Source organism: Yarrowia lipolytica, chromosome 1B (assembly GCF_001761485.1).
Source record: "Yarrowia lipolytica chromosome 1B, complete sequence".
NCBI classification, from domain to species: Eukaryota; Fungi; Ascomycota; class Dipodascomycetes; order Dipodascales; genus Yarrowia; species Yarrowia lipolytica.
The window spans coordinates 1,035,905-1,058,553 of NC_090771.1; the positions used below are offsets into that span (position 1 = coordinate 1,035,905).

Below are 22,649 nucleotides of genomic sequence, written 5' to 3' on the forward strand. Positions count from 1 at the left end.
CGACTTATCTGTGAACTTTCAAACGATGGCGATAAGCAAAGTGAAAGGGGGTGTGGGTTTCATGATAGTGTTTCTCGGAGCGTTTTCAGCATGCATGAGTGGAGAGGTTGATATTGGTCTTTATCTGGCTGATTCTTCGTCTGATTTGGGCTTCTTCGTGTGTATATATATATCCATTTCTCCGGTTGACTGCACTCATTCATCACACCCCCCTACCATGCTCCGATTAAAACTGTTTGGAAAAGAAAAATCGTCCGAGGAGGAGGTGGAGACGGAGATTGGTGAGGTTTTGGACGTCTCGGACGTGCCGGAGATCTCTGAAATCCCCCCCGATGTAACTGAGTACGTTGCTCAGCAGCTGGGTACTCCTCCAAACGACGTGGACGGCTCATATCCCGCAGACGTTCTGTTTATGGCGGAGAAATTTCTGCTCATGTCCGAGAATGAGGCGATTGAAATTTGCACCCGCAACCTCAAGTATCATGAGTTTGACCCCAACTTCCGCGACTCGCATAAGGACTTGTTGGCGGAGTTGTTGAAGTCGTTCAACGGTTCCGGCGATCCCGATGAGGCCGCCTCAGACGAGAAAGACGAGAAAGACGAGAAAGACGACCTGGACCCGATTCAAAAATCCATGTTGCTTCGTTTCTGGGCTACTTTGTTCCACTGGTGGTCTCCGTACCCCGAAGTTCGCGCGGTGACAGACCCGTTTGACGACGACAGCCAGACGTGTTTGACCTGGCGGGTGTTGCTGCTGGGCACCATCTGGGTCGGAGTTGGCGCGTTTGTCAACCAGTTTTTCGATCCCCGACTGCCTGCAATCACCCTATCGGCTTCCGTTTGCCAACTACTGCTCTATCCCTCCGGACGATTGTTGCAATACTGTCTGCCGGACTGGGGGTTTTCCATTCGGGGCCACAGGTTCACACTGAACCCTGGCGAATGGTCGCAAAAGGAGCAACTTCTGGCCACGGTAATGGTCAATTGCGCCAACGGAACCCCCTACGTTGCTGAAAACATCTTCATTCAATACATGCCCATGTTCTACAACCAGAAATGGGCTGGAGGGTTCGGCTACGGCTTTTTGCTCATGCTGGTGACCCAGTTCATGGGATTTGGACTCGCTGGACTGCTCAGAAGAGTGGGAGTGTACCCGGTGATGGCAATGTGGCCCAGCATTCTGCCGACTCTGGCGGTCAACAAGGCTTTACTGGCCCCCAATCGAAAAGAATCAATCAACGGATGGACCATCACCCGATACCATTTCTTCTTTCTCGTTTTTCTAGCCTCCTTCCTTTACTTTTGGATCCCCAACTACCTGTGGACCGCCATTTCCACCTGGAACTGGATGACCTGGATCGCGCCCAATAACGCCGATCTGGCCATCGTCACGGGCTCCATCAGCGGAATGGGATACAACCCAATCCCCACCTTTGACTGGAATATGATGAACATGCTCATTTCGCCCATTCTCACCCCGCTCTACTCCTCCATGAACCAGTATGTGGGCATGTTCGTGTCCGGACTCTTCATTCTGGCGGTGTTCTACACCAACAACAACTACACCAAATGGCTGCCCATCAACGATAACACCCTGTACGACAACACGGGAAACCCGTTCGACGTGACCAAGATTCTGACCAACTTCATTTTCGATGAATCCAAGTACAAAAAATACTCTCCGCCGTACTACTCGGCGGCTAACCTGGTGCTTTACGGCGCCTTCTTCGCCCTCTACCCCATGGCGTTTGTCTACTCGGTTCTGTGCTACTGGAAACAGATGGGCATCGCTCTGAGAGACACGTGGCTGTCGCTGCGGTACATCCACCGGTCCAACTATGAGGGTTTGGACGACGCCTTTTCGCGGATCCAGAAAAAACACAAGGAAGTGCCCGATTGGTGGTTCTATGCCATTCTGCTCATCATGTTTGGACTGTCCATTGCACTGGTCGAACATTGGCCCACAGACACGCCGGTGTGGGTCATTGTGCTGTGTCTGGGAATGTGTCTTGTTTTCCTGCTGCCCTTCACGATTTTCTACTCCATTTCCGGAGTTCTTCTGACCCTCAACGTGCTGGGTGAACTGATCATCGGCTATGCTCTGCCGGGCAAGTTTCAGGCCCTCAATACCACCAAGGCCCTCATGGTCCAGATTGCCGACCAGGCCATGAACTACACCACCGACCAGAAAACGACCCATTACGCCCACCTGCCTCCCCGCAGCATCTTTATGATCCAGCTGTGGGCCACTCTGGTCAACGGACTGGTCTGCCTGGGGGTTTTGCAGTTCCAAATGTTCAGCGTCAAGGAGATTTGCACCAAACACAACTCCATGAAGTTCTCCTGCCCTAACGAAAACACCCTGTTCTCCGCCTCGGTCATCTGGGGAGTCATTGGCCCCAAGCGAATCTTCGACCACCAGTATCCGGTGCTCAAATGGATGTTTCTGCTGGGGGCAGGAGTCGGGCTGCTTTTCTGGGCCTTCCAGTACGGTCTTCCCATGGTGTTGGTCAAGAGATACCCCGCCAGCATCAAAAAGATCCTCCGGTATCAGCGAATCGTCTCCAAGGCCCATCCGCTCATTCTGTGCAGCGCCATGCTCAGCTGGGCCCCTTACAACCTCAGTTATATGACTGGAGGCTTCTATCTCGCCATTCTCTTCAACTGGTACCTGAAAACCCGCTACCTGGAGTGGTGGAGAAAGTACGCCTATGTTTTCTCGTCGGGAATGGACACCGGAGTGGCTCTCAGCGCCATCGTCATCTTTTTTGCCGTGGAGTACAACGACTATGGTCTGAGTTGGTGGGGCAACAATGTCTCCAGTGCCGGAGTCGATGGCCAGGGTATTCCCATTCCTCCACTGCCGGATGTTGGCTATTTTGGTCCTGGTCCGGATCATTATCCGTGAGACATTCTGTGTTTATCTAGTTATTGTATTTCTTCTTAGTATGTACCGTACTGTATAGACAGCTATTATCAGTACATGACTTCAATATCAGCAGTAGCAATGACTCCTACATCTACAAGTTGACCAACTGGAGCCTCTAGAAATCAAGCCTCGACTTGGTGATTCATACGTGATAAATATGTGAACATGATGACTCCTGAACTCGTGAATTGATTTCTGAATCACTCTGACCTCCGACACACGAAACTACCGGGCAAATGGAATTCCCTGACCTCTCATACACACCAAAATGACCCACTGCTACCATAGCTCATTCAAAGACTCTAAAATGCTCAATAACTGCTGTAACCAGCTCAATTGTGTACTCTGCTCTTCATGAGACGAGCATGTATCTATCGTAACTCCATCAAGTAACGGAGTCCCGTAGCAGAGTCCTGAATACGGGTCTTGTCGTTCCGGGGGCCGCGGAACCTCCAAGTCGTACCACTTGCAACATTTCGTCATTTCGCTTCTCTCCCGTAAATGTATCGACTGTAGACAGGTACAGCATAGGCAGGTAGAACCCGTTGCTGACGCAGGAGTCGTCCAAGATTGAGATCTGAACTTGCAGGTCATGTTCTTCTGAAGATGGCGGACTACAGTATGTACTTGTAGCTACTCACATGGCTATCCAATCAGTTCAGCTGACACACTCTCAAACGCATGCTGGGGAGAGTAAGTGCAAGTTTGTATGCCGCGACACCGATAAACCAGACTCTTCTTTATCAGAGAGACTCATCAGAGGAGTCTCCGCACCCTGGACCGACTTCAGCTGAGTAGTTTTTGGGCCTCAGAATGGAAACTAGTGGTTTGTCACTCTCGTCGAGGTTTTTCCAGTCAACAGTTACTCACTAGTCCAATGGCTCTTTGATCTCAGCGGAAGACAACCAGATGGCCAATTCACTACAAATAAATACAAAAACTTCATCAATTGTCTCCATTATTATCAAGGATTCCACTGATTATTATATTGTTTTATTAATCACCTCGTATCATACAAAAACACCCAGATGTTTCTATCTTGTTTGGACATGGTGTGACTGGATCCATTCAGTTTAGAACTATTATACAGTGAAAAATACTATAAGAAGTACACCAATCTACTCCCTATATCGTCTTTATTCCATCTATATACTAATATTTACCACATGTCATAACAATATGCTGATATATTTGCACTGAGCTCTCGCATCAGGCGGTATCGGTCTCGTAGGTGGATTTACCATCACAAACGGAACCAAGTCTCCGTTCAGCGAGGATTAATCTGTCTAAATATAACTAAATTCTTTAAACACCAAAGTCTTTGGATATTTTTGTGTTTAATGACTTTGATCGACTTGACTGCAATCGATCCGGTTCTTTTTTTTTTTCGGTTCTAGTTAGTCTTACTTGAGCCGCTTTACCTGTATTACTGTAGCTTTAAGTATTAGACCAACTAATTAGAATGACGGATTGCGACTAATATGCAGATAATCAGATATAATTGCAAGTTATATAAAAGAATTGTGAACAGGCCATATATCAGTTAGTTTTGGTGTCTTCCCCCTTTCGCATCATAGATATTGAACCCTCAGCAGACTTTTTTTTCAACAAGTTCCAACAAACATCTCAACTAAAAAAGTGGACAGGCACAATACTTGGCAGTACAACGAGTGGTCAGTTTGAAGTGCTCTAGGCACTATTTGGGCACTATTTTTGGCAAAATCAGACCATTTCAAGAACAAATATCTACTGACGACTTTCTATCTCCCTGGTATGTCTTCGTGGACCCAAGTGGTGTTAAAACCTGAAATTTACCAGAGTCCTCTGGGGCCAAAGTGGAAAATGTGAAGATAGGTAGTCGATCTAGCACTACCGACAAAGCCAACAAAGAGCGCCAACATGCTTCAAATGAAACAACTCTTTCTCTAGCGAACATTCACATCTCTACAGAGACCTTGATCGGCCTACATACGGGGATGAGTTATCATTCAATGTAAACTGCTCATGGTATTATTTGCAACGTCTCAGAATAGCTGTCTAACTGCTGTCTCTTTGGGACAAACTCACCCGCCATCTTTTAATTCCCTGTCATCCATATAATGGCATTGATACGTTATCTCCAAAGCCAACTTGGAGTTTGGAAAACGCAAGCGGTTTGAAGATGTGGGGGATATTTTCAGATAAAAAAGATAAAAAAGCGACCAGAAGAGTCCTAGAGCAGATACGGTGTCACTTTAACTCTTTTAGGGTCACATGAACCCTCATACGAGTCGACTCGGTGATGGATAATCCCCACCATCAGATGGACGACTGGATGGATAAAATGGAGATGATCCAAGGCGAAATCCAGGACAGAGTGGTGGAATTGCAGCGGTTACAAGAATCCAGGGTCAACAAACACAGCAGCAAAGTCAAAGTGAAGAAGGGACACCTGGTAGTATCCCATCGTAAGACTTACTGCAACAAGGGCGAAGATTCCAAGACGTGTATTTCGGACCCTACCGGCTAGAAGAACAAGTCGGAGACAAGGCATTCAAGACTGCGCGCTTCTTCCCGAGTTGAGACGCCATCTAACAATCAATGTGGAATTCTTGCGAACGGGACGTGCATCTTATCGACCCACCAGTACACGAGGTTCGACAACTAGCCAACCAGGACTCTATTAAGAGGTTTGTGGGGTTCGACGATGAACGTGACGAAGCACCATGTACATGGGAAGGCTACCATTCCCAACTAGCGACACTGGTTCCCAAACACGTGTTGTAAAATATGGACAAAAACCGATTCGTACAACTGATGGAGGACTGGGGATGATGGTAAGCATTTCACAAGCACGTCAAACTGGAAGAGAGACAGCAGAAGTAGTAACATTCAAATAGACGCCTTTCCCAATCACATGTCTTTTCTATCATTTGGTAACAGCAATTGTTAGCCTTGAAGCAATATTTGCACGGAGGTGAAAGTAATACCAGGCGATTCGGGGCTCTTCGCTCCAGTAACCTTTCCCTTCTCTCTCCACGACACCATCTACAGAATGTCTACAAGAACAAATATGACAAACATATACAAGATGTTTTAAAGTAGCTTACCTGCGAGAGAGAGCGACAATTGTATACCGTCTCATTAACGATCCATGTTAGCCACAATTTCGAAATCTCATCAATAGAATATGTACAGTACATACTGTAGGTACATGTAGCTCCATGTTTGAGCACGGCACCAGGCAAGAGCGCTCCGATATGCATTATCGAGTTCTTCATTCCTGAGGAACGGCACGCAAGGTTCCTAGTCCGAGCAGCCCATGATACTAAGTCGCTAAATCGCCAAAGTCGCTAAATCGGTGATCGACAAACTCGTTTTTTCGAAATTGATGATTTAGAATCGTCCAAGAACACCCTATACTTATCTGTGATTCGCAAATTAACCAGGAAACGCGAAAGTCCTTCCTAAACAACATGGTCTCGAGCCGTGCCAACTCTCATCGATTTTAGCGGGGCCGTACTCGCATATCACATGCGTACTATGCTTTAGCGATGTGCATGGAACATGCCATGTGCATGTAGATTAACTTTAATTTGTTTATCTCCAAATATGCAGAAGGGATACGGGCTCCCCAGGGCGCCGTGAGAATGACCATCATAGAGATTGTCATCACATATATATGGGGGTTGTATTTGCCTCCATTCGATTACCATTCGATTATCGCACCGGAAATGTCTACAGAGACGCTCCCTTTGAAAAGAAGCAGCCGGAGTTTGGAGCGGTTGGAGCCGAAACCGAGATCGGAGAGGTTACCGATGCTACAAGTAGCGACACTGAGGCAACTGCTGAGGAGTTCGACTACGTTGCCAAGGAACACGGGACTCCTCCAAACATCATTGATGGTACGTACTCGGCCGAAGTTGTGTTTATGGCCGACAAGTTCGCCCAGATGACCCAAGAAGAGGCCGTTATCATTTGCACCAGAGGAGTTTAGTACCACAGCCACGACCCCAAATTCAACGCCTGTTTCATGGACACGCTCAAGGGGCTCTTGGACTCTGGTGAAGAGAGCGAGAAGAATGACGAAGAAAACGAAGAAGACTTGGGGGCGGATCCTGCCCAACGGTCGAAGCAATTGCGATATTGGGCCACTCTGTTGCACTGGTGGTCTCCGTACCCCGAGGTTCGTGCTGTGACCGATCCTTTTGACGACGAAAACCAGTGTGCACTTACCTGGCGAGCCGTTCTTCTGGGAATCATCTGGGTCGGGGTGACTTCGTTTGTCAACATGTTTTTTCGACGTCCGATACCCGGGTATCACTCTGACTCCCTCCGTGTGTCAGGTATTGCTATATTACGCTGGACTACTGTTGCAATACTGTCTGCCGGACTGGGGATTCTCCATTACAGGCCACAGGTTCACACTGAACTCCGGAAAATGGTCCCAGAAAGAACAACTGCTGGCCACCGTCATGGTCAATTGCGCCAATTGAGGCCCTATATTCCGCTGAGAACATTTTTTAATGCAACATTTCATTTGTCTCTTTTCTACAACCCGAAATGGTCGGGAGGGTTCGGCTACGGCTTTTTGCTCATGCTGGTGACCCAATTCATGGGGTTTGGACTGGGGGGAATTCTCCGTCGAGTTGCAGTCTACCCGGTCATGTCAATGTGCCCAACCATTCTGCCGACTCTGGCGGTGTTCTACACCAACAACTACACCACGTGGCTGCCCATCAACGATAACAGACTGTATGACAACTCGGGAAACGTCTACGACGTGACCAAAATCCTCACCAACTATCTGTTTGACGAGCAGAAATACCAAAACTACTCCCCTCCTGAATAGACCGCCGCCAACCTCCTTCTTTACGGAGCACTTCCCCAGCTACCCCATGGTGTTTGTTTACACCTGCCGGGAAAACCATGTGGACGGCACTTAAAGACACGGCGCTGGCCCTGAGATATCTCCACCGGTCCAACCATGAGGGCCTGGGAGGTCCCTTCTCTCGAATGCAAAAGAAACACAAGGAGGTGCCCGACTGGTGGTTCTACTGCATTCTACTCGCCACCTTTGGGGTTTCCATGGCTGTGGTCGAGCATTGGATACGCTCTTCCAGGCTCATTCCAGGCCCTCGGCGCCACCAAGGCTCTGGTTGTTCAGGTGGCAGACCAGGCCATGATCTACACCACCGACCAGAAAACCACCCACTACGCGCACATCCTGCCTCCCCGGAGCATTTGTCTGATCCAACTGTGGGCCACGCTGGTCAATGGGCTGGTTTGTCTCGGAGTCATGCAATTCCAGTTCTCCATCAACGACATTTGCACCAAACACAACGCCATGAAGTTCTCCTGTCCCAACGAAACCACTCTGTTCTCCGCCTCCATCATTTGGGGGCTGGTTGGACCCAAGCGAATCTTTGACCACCAATACCCGGTTCTCAAGTGGATGTTTCTGCGGGGAGCTGGGGTCGGGTTTGTCTTTTGGGCAGTCCAATTTGCAATTCCGCAACTGCTGCTGCTGAACAGGTACCCCCACAAGACGAAGCAGATTCTCAGGTACCAGCGAATCGTGACCAAGGCCCATCCTCTGATCATCGTCAACGGGTTTTTGGGCTGGACTCCCTACAACCTGACCAAATGGTCATCACGGTATACGTGGCCCTGGGGTTCAACTGGTTCATCATGAAGCGGTTCCTGGCTTGGTGAGAAAGTACGCCTACGTTTTCTCCGCAGGCATGGACACAGGAGTCGCTCTCAGCGCCATCATCATCTTTTTTGCAGTCCAGTACCACGACAGACCCCTCAGCTGGTGGGCAACAACGTTTCCACCGCCGGAAGGGACGGCTCCACCATTCCTCCACCTCCTCTTCCGGATGTCGGGTACTTCGGTCCTGGTCCTGGTAATTATTCTTAGTAATCACAATGTGTTATTGTAATCAACTCCAAGTAGCCTGTACAGAGATGGACACACCCAAATCACCATACTTCAAGCACCCGCAAGAGTCAACTAAACCCAACTATCAGGAAGTGGGATCCAACTAAACCTAACTATGACCTAGTTATATCTAACTAAACCCAGCCACTGACCATTTAAGTTCAGAGGACCCCGCAATTCAGATCCAGACTCCACAGCATCACCTCACATGCTCCGACTCAACTCTGTCGCCCGACAACTCCGTCCCTTCTCCACCTCCTCGCCCGCCATGCAATTCTTTCTCGTCCAGGTCGCCGACAAGCCCGGTATGCTCGAAAAGCGAATGTCTCTGCGACCCGCCCATCTGGAGGCTCTGCAGAACAAGTCTGCCGGCAACAACTTCATCATTTGCGGCGGAGGCGTTGCCGACAAGCATCCTGGCGCCGGCGAAACCCCCCAGGTGACTGGGTCCACGCTGATTGTGCAGACTGACGACCGTGACAGCATTGTGGAGAAGCTCAAGGGAGACGTGTACGCCAAGGAGGGCGTTTGGGATTTGACCAATGTCAAGATTCAGGCCGTGAGTATGAGCGTTCAGCAAGGGGACTGTCGAGGTAGTCTGACAGTCCTATGGCCAAGTGGCGCAGCTGCTGGGACTGCTACGTCGGTGGTGATGGTGATGGTGATGTTCAGCGATGTGCTGTCACTTGCGGCGTGGCTAGTGCGGATCTGGCACTGTGCGGTAGATCCTGGTCGAACGTTGGGCTGGTGACCACACTCTGTCATCTCTTGATAGCAATTGACTGGTTGTGATTGGTTGGTTGATTGACTTGATTGACCCAGATACCAGACACCCAGATTGAAACTGAGATGGAATCTTGAAAGATCAAAAAGATCCTCGTGGACCATTACCCTTCACCACCGCCTACAACCATTACCCTTCCACCACCACCCACCGTACTCAAGCAACCTCCCCCCCTGACTATACTAACCCAGATGTTCATGCCCCCCTTCTACTTTAACCGACTGCTGGACTAGCCTAGCCGTCTGACATAGTGAATCTATCTCTAGAACTGCGCAGTAAATCAGAGCCGCCGGTATACATGTGACCTAGATCCTGGACTCGGCATGCTAAAACTGCTCATATGGTCATTTGAAAAACACCATGGGAAAACTGCCGTCAAGCCGACCACAACCATGTATTGTATATCCCGATCAGCTGGTCCTGATGCTCAACAAGTCGCCCAACCACCTCCAGCAACTACATTGCGCTGCAGTACGTACAGTAGAGAATGGGAGATATTCGATAAGATCAACAAAACACTCATTTACAAATCTATCTATCTTCGCGGCTCGGCCTGTCCTCCAACATCAACCGAATCACTTGAACGCACATCAACATCTACCATCTCATCCCCTGGCTCACATTCACTAAGCCCGATTTCATCAATGGCAATTTCATAGTGATACGTGTCCAGATATTCATCCGCGATTCATAGGCGCGAAAGCGCATTGGACAAACGCCCAACCTGGCCAAAGTCCATCTTGGACAGCGCCTCGTACCGCTCGACGGGTCGGACCTTGTTCAACTCACTCAGCGGCAGCTGCTGGTAGCCGCCGTTTCTGTACACTCCAAAGTTTCGATGGTCCCAGGGCTCCAGGCCATACGCCAGCCGCAAAAAGTGGCTCTGGAACAGCCGAGACAGCTTGTCGCCGTGCTCGTTGAACTTGGTCGAGTTGAACATGTACAGCACGTCGACGGCGTGGTGGGCCCGCTGGTCGGGGTTGTGGGGGTTGGGCTCATCGACGGCCAGACGGTAAACTCGAGAAGTGGAGCCGTTGTTTCGGGCCTCCTCCATCTTCTTGAACAGCAGATGGTTAAAGTAATTGAAGGTGGCGTCAGTCTTGAGATCGAGACACGCAGACTTGATATCGCCACCCTCCTTGATGCCGTAAAGCTCGGAAATCTCCTTACCCACGGGCGACTTGGCCACCTTTGCCAACAGCTCCTCGTCGTCCTGCGCGTTGACTGGCAGGAAATACAGCATGCCCTCGTCCTTGCAATCGGAGATGATGAGCTTGTCGAGCCAGTCAGGAGTCAGATGCTGCTTCCATCCGGGCTCGAAAAAGTCGCCGTCGTCGCAAGTCATGCACACAGCCACATTGAGCTTGATCTGGGCGTCGAGCAGCTCCTTATCGGACAGAGAAGCAAGGTCGGCCACTTCCTTGCCAGTGACCTTGGCCACCTTCTCCTCCAAACGAGCATGCCACTTGGGAGGCTGAGGAGTGATGGTCTCGAGAGTGCCACTCATCATGACGGCATTTCGGAACAACTTTCGGCCGTTCATGGAGTCCTTGATGAGCATGTTATGGACTGCTACAGAGCCGGCAGACTCACCGGTCAATGTCACGTTCAAAGGATCGCCTCCAAAGTCCTGAATGTGGCGGTTGACCCACTGGCAGCCCGTGTACTGATCCCACGTGCCCCAGTTGCCCTTGCCGTTCTTGGTGAGGAAGCCCGCGAGACCCAGTCGGTACTCGATACACACGTGCACAATCGGCTTGCCTACTCGCACCGACTCTGCCACCAGGAACTGGGGCTCATAGATGAGGTTGTAGATACTGCCCTCAATATTGGAGCCGCCGTGGATCCACACAACAGTGGGCAGCCGGGCGTTGGCAGACACGCCCTTCGGTCGCGTCACAATCAGGTTGTCGCACAGCAGACCGTCCTGGTACGTGTCCACATTGACTTTCTCCCAGAGGTCGTCTGGCACGGAGAAGAAGTTGAATGGGGTGCGGGGTTGGGGGCACACGGGACCGACCTTGGTGGCGTCGATCTCCGCGCCGTTCCAATCGTTCTTGAGCACGGGCTTCTCAAACTTGCCAGGAATGTCGGCGTATCGGATGTTGAGAAACTGCTCAACAGCGCCGTTCTGAACGGTGTTGCCGACAATCGAGGCGTTGAGCGAGGGGAGTTCGAGAGGCATGGCGACTGGGGAAAGACCGTCTATTGGGGTAGTGTCGTTTGGTGTGGTGTCGATTGGTGTGTCTATTGGTTTGCGTCTGTGAGACTCGCTGGGCGGATTGCAAGTCGATTCGAGTTGTTTCTGGGCCGTTTTCGCGCGCGTGGTATTTGTTTAACTCGTCACAAAAAATGGAGAGGAAGTCAACTTCTTTCTCTATCTTTTATTTCGGTGCGTTTTTCGGTTTATGCAGCTGCATGCATGCATGCGTGTGGGGTGCATGTGGAATCGGGGGTGAAATAGATGCTCCATTTTGAAGGGTTTTGGGGGGAAATGTAGGAGATGAGAGAGGTTCAGTGGACTCCTTGGAACTAGGAGAATTGAATCCCACTTTAATATCCGCTATAGGACCGTTTTTCGGCAACTTGCGTCCGTCTGACCGCAATCTCTCGGCTAATCATTAAAGTTGGAGATTTCATGGAGAAAAATGAGATCCGATTCAGATGACGTAAATGAGAGACATTCTGGGGTTTGAAGTTGATCAGATATGTCTCCACAACGGCAGCAATTATAGCTAACGTTTTTTTCACAGTTTTCAGCGTCAAAAATGACGATTCTGAAGTACTTAGACTCTTAAAACCCCTGTTCTGTTTCCAACATGTAAATCTCCTCTCATGGAATAAAGAATACTCAAAAGTGCCCGTTATTGGTCTCAATCCAATTTTCTCGTAGTATAATGTGTCATTGGACCTATTTCCAGTCTTTATCGTCTTCCTATCAAGCGATAGCAAAGACCACAAGACATGCGTCGAAAATCGCATATCGGCAATCACCCCAATTCCCATCGGATTTTGATGAATTTACTTCAGTAGAAATATACCACCCCAATTAACACATTCCAAGTTCCAGCGAGGCTCTTCAACCTCTGTAACTTCTTCCATACTACAATTACTCCAACCATAGACCTCAACCACATCCTACTCCCTGTAACTCGTCCAATAATGATCAGATTACGTCGGGGAGTTCTTGCTCGTTTTCATATTGACTTTTTTCGCCGATTTTCTTGTATATATCAACTACAACTCACTCATAATGACGCCATTTATGTATATTTCTATAACCGATATATTTAATGTTTGTTAGTAATCAAAATTAGAAACAAATGTGAAAAATACAGACTCGATCTCTGCTGGAACAACGGAGACTTGTGGAGACCAATTTTTTTCCTCATATCAACCCCAACCCCTTTGCCCACTCCATTTACTTGCCTAACCCTGAAATACTTGATCCTAAACCGCAATTCACAACCTCGGCTCATCCTTACCCCACACAAATAAAGTCGGCCGAAAAACCGTTAAAACCGATGCATCTGAACAGGGTTAGGGTACTAGAGGCAGGTTCCGGAGACATTTCGGAGGGGTGAAAGCGATATGTCATGTGACCAAAACGACGATCTAAATGGCTGCTGGTCATGTGATTTCGTTTCATGGGTCATGTGATTTCGTTTGGTCCGTAACGTGACTTTTTGGGCGATAGTCAGAATATGAATTCAAAGAACTGAAACATGCTAGAGAGCGATTGCTTGAGTCCCGTGATATCTTATTCGGGGACTGGGGGTGGAATTTGTCAAAGTTTTGTGGGCAGAATGGAGTCATTTGCCGGGGGTATCGATAACATTGTGTAGACCACTCCGGAGTTCTCTGGGAGATCAGACGCGGGAATGTGAGTCGGACTGAAGCCTTGCCGTCGCAGGTGCATCTACCGCTGAGTGTGGAAATGCGACTCTCGAAGCCATGTATCGCAGACGAAGACGGGAGTCTGTTTCAGTGTCGCCATGGCAGATGAGAGTGGGTGTATGTCTCCAAGTCGCCACGATCAGAGACGAGGACACAGTCGTGAGAACAACAGATATATGCACTGATTTGCTACTAGCAGAGACAAAGACACAATCATGAGAAGGACTCAGAGTCTGTCTTCGCGTAAACACCAACACCTACAGCTCACGCCCACCAATGTAGTCACACAAGAGACCTGACCGTTGTCGTGTCTGTATCCCGCTCTGTGCCTGTGTTTGAAACGATAGCACCAGAGAACAACATCTGTGTTAGTTGGGTCTTCAAACGACATCTGAATCAATCTGGTGCCCCAAGAACTGCATTTGAGAGCCAGCACAGTACCCTTGATATCAAGTGACCATGTTGCACTACCAGCACCTCCTCGGAAAGACTTCGGCGGCATCCTGTCACCGTTGTATGATATATCAGTGCAACTTCCGGTATGAGTTATGCATTGTAACGCTGCCGAGTGTTGCATTCCCGCGAACCGGGCGGTTGTCGGCGATTAGATCTTGCTATGAGGGACAATGTTGCATTGAGATCTTGTTGCAACACGTGTTAATGCACGGACGTTTACGGTACCAACACTAGTACTGTACTACAGTAGTGACTATTGATACCGCCATTTGATACTGCGTATGTACTGGATACATGCAATTGGTTTCTACTCCTTACACCGTCACCGATCTTAGCCTGGTCAGATGGGCAACTACTATAGCCCGAAGCACGCCTTATATTATTCGTGGGCAGCTATTGTCAGGCCAGGTAACAAGGACTCGTTTTATTTGTTCTATTTGTTCTATTTGTTCTATTTGTTTTATCTATTTTATTTTATTTGTTTTATTTGTTTTATTTGTTTCTTTATGTTTTATTAATTTTTCTTCACTTATCGAGGCCTCTTGTGCATGTGCATATGGTCAGGCCTGGAACAAAGCCGCTATGATAGTTCGCCGAATGTCTTAACTCCATTGGGTCTCCGGAATAATACAGTGAAAACTAGTGAAATAAATAATAAAATAGGTCACCAAGATGCGTGGACTTGCATGGAGGTGCTTGAAAGGTGTAGGCGCAGCGAACAATGCCGATGCAGTAAGGACGGAGCCGAAAAGAGACCTACAGGTGGAGGACATGGGACATGGGACATGGGTGTTGCTTGTTGAAAATAGGAGCTAGTACGGATAAGAATACGGTGCTTATCGGTCGGTCTTTGTTGCTGTTATCCGGTCATTTCTTTGTCTATCCTGTTGTCCTACTTCAAAATGTATAATATAGGATATGTGAGTTGAATAGGGAGAGGATGTGGAAAGCATTTTTTTGTTTTTTGGCAAAAAAAACAATCAAACCAAACATCGAATTCCACAATAACGGAAGAACCTTGCTGGTCAAAGGACGGAGGTTCGCCTGTTTCTGAAGAGTGTTTGTTTTCTGTGATTTTTCTAGACATTTCGGTTGTACCTGCGCTGGAAAATAACTGGCCGGCAAGAAGGAGGAGTTTGCATTCAGAGAAAGGTGTTATCGCCCCAACTTGGCGATTTTTGAAGGCTTTCCAACATAGCACCTGCGCTTGTCTGGTCTGATCTGTCTCGTTCTCGAATAGCAAATAATTACAAGGGTAAACGAATGCGACGGTTAGCGAACACGAGAGCTTCAGTAAACGAATACGAGACCCCATTTAAGCGAATACGAGCACGCCTTTCAAACTCTGCTTGCGAAGCGAATACGACAACTCCATTGAATCGACCACGTGGATTTCAGAACAAACAAACAAACACGTGGAACTCGTCTAGGCAATTCTGCAAAATGGTCTTTAAAACAAATGAATCCTGATAAGTGGATATCTTTCAAGAAACGTGACAAACTACCGCTAGAACTTACAACTATTCATAAGGCTATCAAGAATTGGCACAGATGACAGCTCCATTTAGCCTCATTCAATCCCTTTCATTCAGCTCCAAACACTTCTTCAATCAGCTCGTGATTCCGATTTCGCAGCCTCGTACTGCTTGGTAAAGTCCACAATCGACTGCTCGAGCCCAATCCACTGCAAATCCAGCAACTGGCGGGTATTGGAGTTGTCGTAGTTAAAGTACTGGGCGGCGACTCGGGGTCCGTTCCCGGGAGTACCTTCCGCAATTGTGCCTCGAATGTCGGAAAAGTTCTTGTTGAGAATATCAACCAAGTCCTGGGCCGCAAACTTGCCGTTGCACAGGAGCAGCCGCTTGTCGTCGAGCTTGGAGTCGATAGCCAACGTATGGGCCCGGGCCACGTTTCGCACGTCAACCCACAAAAACGCAAAGTCTCCCGGCGTGTCTCCAGGCTTGGTGTCCAGAGCCAGGCTGTTGATGACGTCGCTGGACGTGTTGAGCGCCTTGGGGTCGATTTTGGTCGCATGGGGTCCAAACACCGCCGCAGGGTTGACTGTAGTCAGCGAAAAGCGCGGCTTGGTGCTCTCGACGAACTTCCACGCCTCCTGCTCGGCAAATGTCTTGGAGGCTACGTAGGCCAGTTCGGCGTTGTTTGACTCAGCAGCCTGGTCCCACGTGACGGGGTTCCATGTAGCCTCCGTTGCCACGTAGCTGGGGTCCTTGTTTCTGAACGGGTCGAGCATGGAGGCCACCGAGGATGTCAGCACCACCTTGTGCACGTTGTGGCCGGCGTCTTGGGTTACCTGGAGCACCGAACGGGTGCCCTCGAGCGCCGGCTCCAGCAGGTCTTTGACCACGTCCTCGGAGTTGTAGAAAAACGGCGATGCCGTGTGCATCACAACCGCAATTTCGGGGTGTGAGGCAAAAATCGCCTTGAGCTCGTCCTGGCTTCGAACATCGGAAAGCGTGGCAAAAGTCAGCTTGCCGGACTTGTGGGCTTCAGGAAACGCCTCCTGGAGCTTGGAGGCCTTGCTGAGCTGGCGCACGGTGCCCAAGACCTTGTGCCCGTGATTCAGGAGATCTGCAATGACCTGACCAGCAATAAACCCGGTGGCTCCGGTGACGAGAATGGTTGACATGATGGCGACTACGACGGGGAGGTGTCCATGGCGCGGCTTTTATACTTGCAGAGTTTCCTGAAGCAGATGTCTCAAAAGTGGTGGTGAAAAGGTTATGTTAATTTTGGGGAAGAAAGGCTCCTTGTACGATCTTTTTGGGGTCAACGACGCAAGAAGTGATTAGTGGCATTTCCGGGAGAGGTGATTTGGTCCAGACAATAGAACGAAACCTGCCACTTTTAATTGAGTCTGTAGAGACAATTGGGAGCGTTTCTGGAGTCATCAAACACTAGTGCACTCTCATATTAGATCCATCTCCACCATACCAGGCGGCTGAAAGGGAGTCTAAACTCTAAGCGGGTGGAGAAAAGGGTGAGACACTGGCTGCTCGAGAACGGTGAACTTTGAGAGAAAGTACTCTGTGGCTGTGTATACGTTACCGCCTCCTCCTACCTTTTTCCGCTTTTTCCGCCCTTACAATTGACTTTAACGTCACAAATCATCGTATTGGTCTGCAGATGGTGTGCATATCGGTGCATGTAACGTGCAGGTGCATAAGTGACACAGACACAGACATCCAGACGGAGTATATATAAAAAAAAGACTCGTTCTTGTGACCCTTACTCATACATAAACGAGACACCGACACCCGACACCGAACCCCGACACCGACACCGACACCGACACCCGACACCCAACACCCGACACACATACCACCCGTACGACATCTCATCCATGACAACTCCCCTTCCCTGATTTTCTATGTCGTCTTCACAGTCACAAAAAAATTCATAAACCCCAACTGTACGTACTCGATTAAATGCCATTACATTACTAACTGAAGCCTTACACGAGTTCTGTAGTCACCCTCACCAGACACAGACACAAGCACCACTCAGACCCTGGTCTAACTTAATGGTGTTACACTGGCTGCGATGGCTGTGAAGCTGGCCCTGATGTTGTCGTGAGAGTGGCTACCATGAGTTGTAGAGTCGCGCCACGGCTGCTATTGACTATCAATTACCAGCCGTTCTACGATCGGACACTCGAACTACGTCTTTGTGTTCCGCATCGCGCATGCCTCGCATCCCTCATACCTCTACTCAGTCACACGGATCCGAAACACAACCCCATGTCGTGGGTTCCGTACGATCCCCAACTCACAGCGTCGAACGTGAAAGAGAAAGGCTCCCAGGGTGGCAGCTGGTTTGTCATCAGTGTCAGAAGAGTCCATTAGGTCACGTGATCCCCTTATCTAGCAGGTGAGATTAGCTCGCTGGACCAAGCGCTACTTCAGCTCCTGCTCTACGTTTGTGCTGTAAATCACTGTCCCATTGCAATAATTGCGGTGTTGTAAGACCTACTCTCTCCTTTACGCGAACTTGCCTTGGAGGCGGGTCCAAATTGACCTTGGAAAAGGGCGCGGGTCTACCTGGTCTTAGCTGCCAGTGGCCACGTCCTTTCTGACGGTTACACATGGGCACTACTAATCATTACAGCCAATAGTATCATCTGTTGCAATTGGCCATCTCTGGCTGGTCTTTCTTATTTCACGGATTCCCATTTTGGTATGTGGCTAGCTGCTTGGTTCAGTTTCAGCTGCTTACAGGTCATTCGCGTGGCTCATGACCCATGCGCCCTATGTACATCTTACTTTGACAGAGTCTGGCCGGTCTGTCGGGCCTGCTTGAACATGTCAACGGCCGAGTTTTTGTTTCGCAGCACGCCGCCAAACAGCACGTACTCGGAAACGTCCACCTTAGCGTCTCTGAGGGAGTTGAAAAACTTGACAGCACTCCATCCGGCAGTCTTCTGGTTGAAGAAGCCCCGGGCCATGGGCTGGTGGCCCTCCTTCATCTGCTGGTAGCATTGCACAGCGTACAGGTGATCAGCGAGAGTGGCCTTTTTGGCAATGAGGTCGCCCTGCTTGCCGTCCAGCTTCACCATACCCCACGAGTGCTTCCATACGCCCTGGGGGGTCTGCACGGGCTGGAACTCCTTGTCCTGGTAGTAGTTTCTGGCGGAGAGAATCTTGTGTCGCAGGTTCCAGCCAAACACGCCAATCTCCTTGATTCGCAGAGGAGTGTCCTTGGTGAGGTATGCATCGAGACCGCCCTCGCGTCGGATGGTGGAGAGGACTCGGGGCACGGTTGTGATACGCACATTCTTGCCGAGCGCCTCGCTGGGCAGCGTCGTCTTCTGGGCGTTGGGCTTCCACTTTCGGAGCGTCTTGTTTCGGAACTCGGACGACCGGTAGCCGTTACCGAGTGTTCGGCCGCCAAACAGCGCCCGGTCACCTCGCTTGAATACGAAAGACACGCCGTAAGGGTAAGGAGGGTACTTGGACTTTCTGTTGGGGATAACGACCTTGAAGTCGCTCTTCTTGTCGCCGACAGCAGGCTGGTTTCGGGGGTTCAGGTACAGGTCCTGGTTGAAGGCCTTTCGTCGGGTCACATGTTTGAACGATCGGGTGGCGCACGCCGAGGTGGTAGAGAACGCCCGCGAGCCAGACACGCTGAGCTGGGCCAGGTGGTTTGTCAGAGACAGCATGGTGTGTGGTGATGGAGAGATCTGTGGTGAGTTTGTGAGTTGTGATTTGAAAATTTCAAATGTGCAGCGGTTGTGAGTTCGATTCGGGTGGGGGTAGAAGAAAAGTAAGTGGATTTGAAGGATAACGTTTGGGAAGTTGGAGATCCGGTGTTCGATTCCGGGTGGCACGGCGGTTCGATTCCAGATGGGGTGGAATTCTGACTGGACCATTTCCTGGCCACCTGAAAGTTCATTGTCCCAACCAGAGTCCAAAACAGTTTGGTGTGACACATCCCGTGCGTTACAATCAACTAACAATAGTATTAACTCCGTCTATATCCTTAATTATGTGTTTTCGAGTGATGCGAACTGTTCCAAATGACTTGAGCGCAGAGGAGTTGCTCGTCACTCCAGACCCAGCACAGACACAACTATAGCTGTGTCGCAACAATTGCAAGTCTGTACGACGTCGTTTACGGAGGTTGCAATACGGAGCCCGTGGTATGGTGCTGATGATCAATCATTAGCCTCACCTAACTGAGCTCGCAATCTCTCTCTTCGCTCGTGATCACGCCCTCACTGCGCTCGTGATCAATGCTGCGGCCCAATCTTCAAACCCCGGCCATTTTTCCTCGGCTGGTTGACACTCATTGGGGCAGTGGCGTACGTCTTGCCAGAGCCGCCCGCTAACAAGGGAGTGTTCACCCCTGCCTCCTGTCGGAGCACATCAGTCCTGCTCTTTGGTTTCGGCTTGGTGACCACGACGGGAGTGCTGGCGGCGCGCTCCTCGTCGGGCTCTCGAGACTTGCCAAGAAACACCCACAGCAAACAACTGAGAATGGCAAAAAACGCCACGAGCCCGATAATGATTCCGATGAAAATCGCCACGGGGGTCCTCAGATGGTCGTGTGACGGGAACCACGGGTTGTCGGGAATGATCCACGACGGCGATAGCGGCCGGTCGATGGCGAAGACAGTGGCATTGTTAGACGCAATGCCGCGGTTCAGGATTCGGGCCTCTCGGTCAATGCCCTGGAAAATCGACACCATGAGCAGCTTCTCGGAAAATTTTTTCGCGACCAGAGAAACGCCATTCTTGAGCGTCGAGGCACTGCCTCCTGATGACAGTGTGTTGTTCTGGATCACGTGCAGTTTCATGTAGTCGCTCAAGTCCGGAGAGTGGACAGAAATGTTCTCGGCAGCCATGGAGTCCTCTGACGGAACCAAAAACGAGTACCCCAAGGCGGGATCCAGGGTGTAGGACAGGTTGGAGACTTGCAGGAGCTCCAAAAAGTCCGAGTTGGTGGTCTCAATGAGATTCGAAACGGTCACGTCCAACGCCGAGGGGATAAAGACATTCTCGACTGTGTGCACGACGCCAGAATTGAACAGAACGTCGTACTCGAGGGTGTTGACGCGGTAGAGATCGCCGCCGACGGACACAAAATCGTTCTTGCCGTCATGGACCCACGACAAGGACACATTCTGTGACTTGTCGTAAGTCGGGAGCTTGGTCTGGGGCGAATCGGAATAAAACGGGTTGTGGAAAATCAGCGAGTCAAAAAGCAGCGTCAGGGCCGTCTTGTTGCTGGACAGATACTCCGTCGTGATGCCCAGATCGTCCCACGCCGTGGTTGTTGGCAGAATCACTGTCCAGCCGGCGTAGTTGAGCGGCAACTTCAACCGCCCAAGCTCGTTCAGATAAAAGAGCGACCGCGAAGTGTGGAAAATGGGCGCCACCGACGATGCCAACCCGCTGGGAGGTTCCATCTCCTCGTCAATCAGGTAGATGGACGAGTTGCCGACGACAAAGAGATTAGTGTCGTACTTTGGCGATGATACGATCCGCCGATCGTTGATGACATACTCGTCGGCAACCTCGTCGTACGACAGCTTGATCCGCTGCGACCGGTAGCCAATCTTCTTGGACTTCATTTTCGTGTCAACCAGAAGATGTGCCTTGTGCTTAAACAGATCACGTGAGAGGATGAGTTCCGACTGGGTAAAGTGGTAGGCGCCACCTTCGGAGTAGAGTCCGCTGGACGAGGGTCGCAGATCAGATTCGAGGGAGGCGAGAAGGGAGGGCACCAAGGCGGTTTGTTCGTCGCGGGAGAGGGATGCTTGGTGGTGAGAGAGGAGGTAGGAGAGATCGCGTGACCGGGACCGGGAGTCGGAGTCACGGGGGAACTCACGTGATTCACCCATCGCGCTCGGCTTCTCCATCGGAGCAAACACCGTCTGCTCGCCCCCCTTGCCCTCTATCAACTCCCCCAGCCCTGCCAGCCGTAACAACGCCACAAACCGGTCCAGCCCCAGCCCCTGGAGCGCCATGCGGGGTGTGAACACCAGCAGCTCGTCGCGTGACAGCAAGCTGTCGTAAACATGGATGAGACCGTTCTGGCACGGAATATTGCTTTGAAGCGGCGCCCATGTGCTGTTGACGGTGAGCAGATCAGAAAACGAGTACACCGTGCCGTCACGTGCGGTGTACTCGCGGCTCGGGAGTGGGATGGGTTTGCCATCACGTGACCCGTAGACGAGCTCGTCGACGATAAAGTGGTTCACGATATGCTCGAGGTCCTTTCTACCGTCGGTGCACGTGAGATACGCGTCCATGAGCGGCGTAAACATGCGCATGGCGGCATTTGATGGCGCTAACAATGTCATGTTGCTGAGATCGCCGAGTCGGGCCTTGTTGGCGAGCTTGGCAAAGTGCGACAGTCGGGGGATTTTGCCAATCTCCTTCTGCCAAGTGGAGGGCAGCTCCAGCACGCTATCGAGCACCTGGACTATGCCACGCTGGCGCCCTGCGAGGAGATCCGTTTCAACGACGGCGACGCCGTTGACGGCCATGGTCTCCTTCTTGTGGGAGACGACTACGTCTACGGGCACGTGGTCCAGGGCAGTGAGGTAGACGTGGGAGCCGTCAGTGGAGTTTTCGAACGTGGCGGAGCCGTTCAAAATGTGGTAGAGCAGCAGCTCGCGTGTGACCTGGCCACCAAACTGGGCAAAGGCGCCATTGTCGGGCGCCACTAGGGTGATGTTTCGCTGGGTGTTGAGAAACGGAATCAGTTGGTGGCGCTGGAGGTGACGCAGGAGGATGGAGAACTGGCCCGTCTCCGCCAGCACATCGACGATGGTGCGGCTTTCGGGGGGGATTTGGCCGAGCGCGAGGGTGAGGAGCGACAGCAGTGGCAGCAGCATGCTGAGTGGGGATGATATGAGTAGCATGTTGTGGTTGTATGTGACAAAAATGAAGTGGTTGGTATAACAGAGTGAAGTTGCGGGTTACAATGGCAATGTCGAGGTCGGCAAATATATCACTGCTTATCCTCTTGTTGTGTGCTTATCACTAGCTACGTTAGTATGACCGAATCAAAGTACTCCAACCCAGGGACGGCGAAAGTACCAAACTCCTCGATCTGTCTACAACACCAATGGTACTGTACTCACCAGATCAACGTGTTGTCGATGTCCTTTATCGATTGTCGATTGTCGAGTCGTC

The 22,649-nt window shown here is 50.4% G+C and overlaps 8 protein-coding genes and 1 pseudogene across 8 annotated transcripts; 6 read left to right on the forward strand and 3 right to left on the reverse strand.

Annotated features, from left to right (window-relative positions):
- Positions 1-25: 25 nt before the first annotated feature.
- YALI1_B10359g (uncharacterized protein) lies at positions 26-2,908 on the forward strand (the record flags this gene model as incomplete). The annotated part of the gene is made up of 1 exon (XM_500621.3): positions 26-2,908. The coding sequence occupies one exon, from the start codon at positions 26-28 to the stop codon at positions 2,906-2,908; it is 2,883 nt and encodes a 960-aa protein (XP_500621.3).
- Positions 2,909-5,252: 2,344 nt separating this feature from the next.
- On the forward strand, positions 5,253-5,438 carry YALI1_B10411g (Compare to YALI0B07920g, Misc non-coding, some similarities with NCU00472.1 Neurospora crassa NCU00472.1 hypothetical protein; annotated as a pseudogene).
- Positions 5,439-6,590: 1,152 nt separating this feature from the next.
- Positions 6,591-7,760, forward strand: YALI1_B10424g (uncharacterized protein; the record flags this gene model as incomplete). Its single annotated transcript, XM_068282031.1, has 3 exons — positions 6,591-6,850; positions 6,914-7,212; positions 7,360-7,760. 3 exons carry the CDS (start codon positions 6,591-6,593, stop codon positions 7,758-7,760), a joined length of 960 nt encoding a protein of 319 aa, XP_068138132.1.
- A 77-nt stretch (positions 7,761-7,837) lies between these two features.
- On the forward strand, positions 7,838-8,603 carry YALI1_B10437g (uncharacterized protein; the record flags this gene model as incomplete). Its single annotated transcript, XM_068282032.1, has 2 exons — positions 7,838-7,990; positions 8,043-8,603. The coding sequence occupies 2 exons, from the start codon at positions 7,838-7,840 to the stop codon at positions 8,601-8,603; spliced, it is 714 nt and encodes a 237-aa protein (XP_068138133.1).
- Positions 8,604-9,060: 457 nt separating this feature from the next.
- YALI1_B10449g (uncharacterized protein) lies at positions 9,061-9,603 on the forward strand (the record flags this gene model as incomplete). The annotated part of the gene is made up of 1 exon (XM_500623.3): positions 9,061-9,603. The coding sequence occupies one exon, from the start codon at positions 9,061-9,063 to the stop codon at positions 9,601-9,603; it is 543 nt and encodes a 180-aa protein (XP_500623.3).
- An 871-nt stretch (positions 9,604-10,474) lies between these two features.
- Positions 10,475-12,100, forward strand: YALI1_B10463g (uncharacterized protein; the record flags this gene model as incomplete). Its single annotated transcript, XM_068282033.1, has 1 exon — positions 10,475-12,100. The coding sequence occupies one exon, from the start codon at positions 10,475-10,477 to the stop codon at positions 12,098-12,100; it is 1,626 nt and encodes a 541-aa protein (XP_068138134.1).
- A 3,495-nt stretch (positions 12,101-15,595) lies between these two features.
- Positions 15,596-16,636, reverse strand: YALI1_B10525g (uncharacterized protein; the record flags this gene model as incomplete). Its single annotated transcript, XM_500625.3, has 1 exon — positions 15,596-16,636. The coding sequence occupies one exon, from the start codon at positions 16,634-16,636 to the stop codon at positions 15,596-15,598; it is 1,041 nt and encodes a 346-aa protein (XP_500625.3).
- Positions 16,637-18,265: 1,629 nt separating this feature from the next.
- On the reverse strand, positions 18,266-19,375 carry YALI1_B10552g (mitochondrial 54S ribosomal protein bL28m; the record flags this gene model as incomplete). Its single annotated transcript, XM_500626.3, has 1 exon — positions 18,266-19,375. The coding sequence occupies one exon, from the start codon at positions 19,373-19,375 to the stop codon at positions 18,266-18,268; it is 1,110 nt and encodes a 369-aa protein (XP_500626.3).
- Positions 19,376-19,735: 360 nt separating this feature from the next.
- YALI1_B10582g (uncharacterized protein) lies at positions 19,736-22,375 on the reverse strand (the record flags this gene model as incomplete). The annotated part of the gene is made up of 1 exon (XM_500627.3): positions 19,736-22,375. One exon carries the CDS (start codon positions 22,373-22,375, stop codon positions 19,736-19,738), a length of 2,640 nt encoding a protein of 879 aa, XP_500627.3.
- Positions 22,376-22,649: the final 274 nt, after the last annotated feature.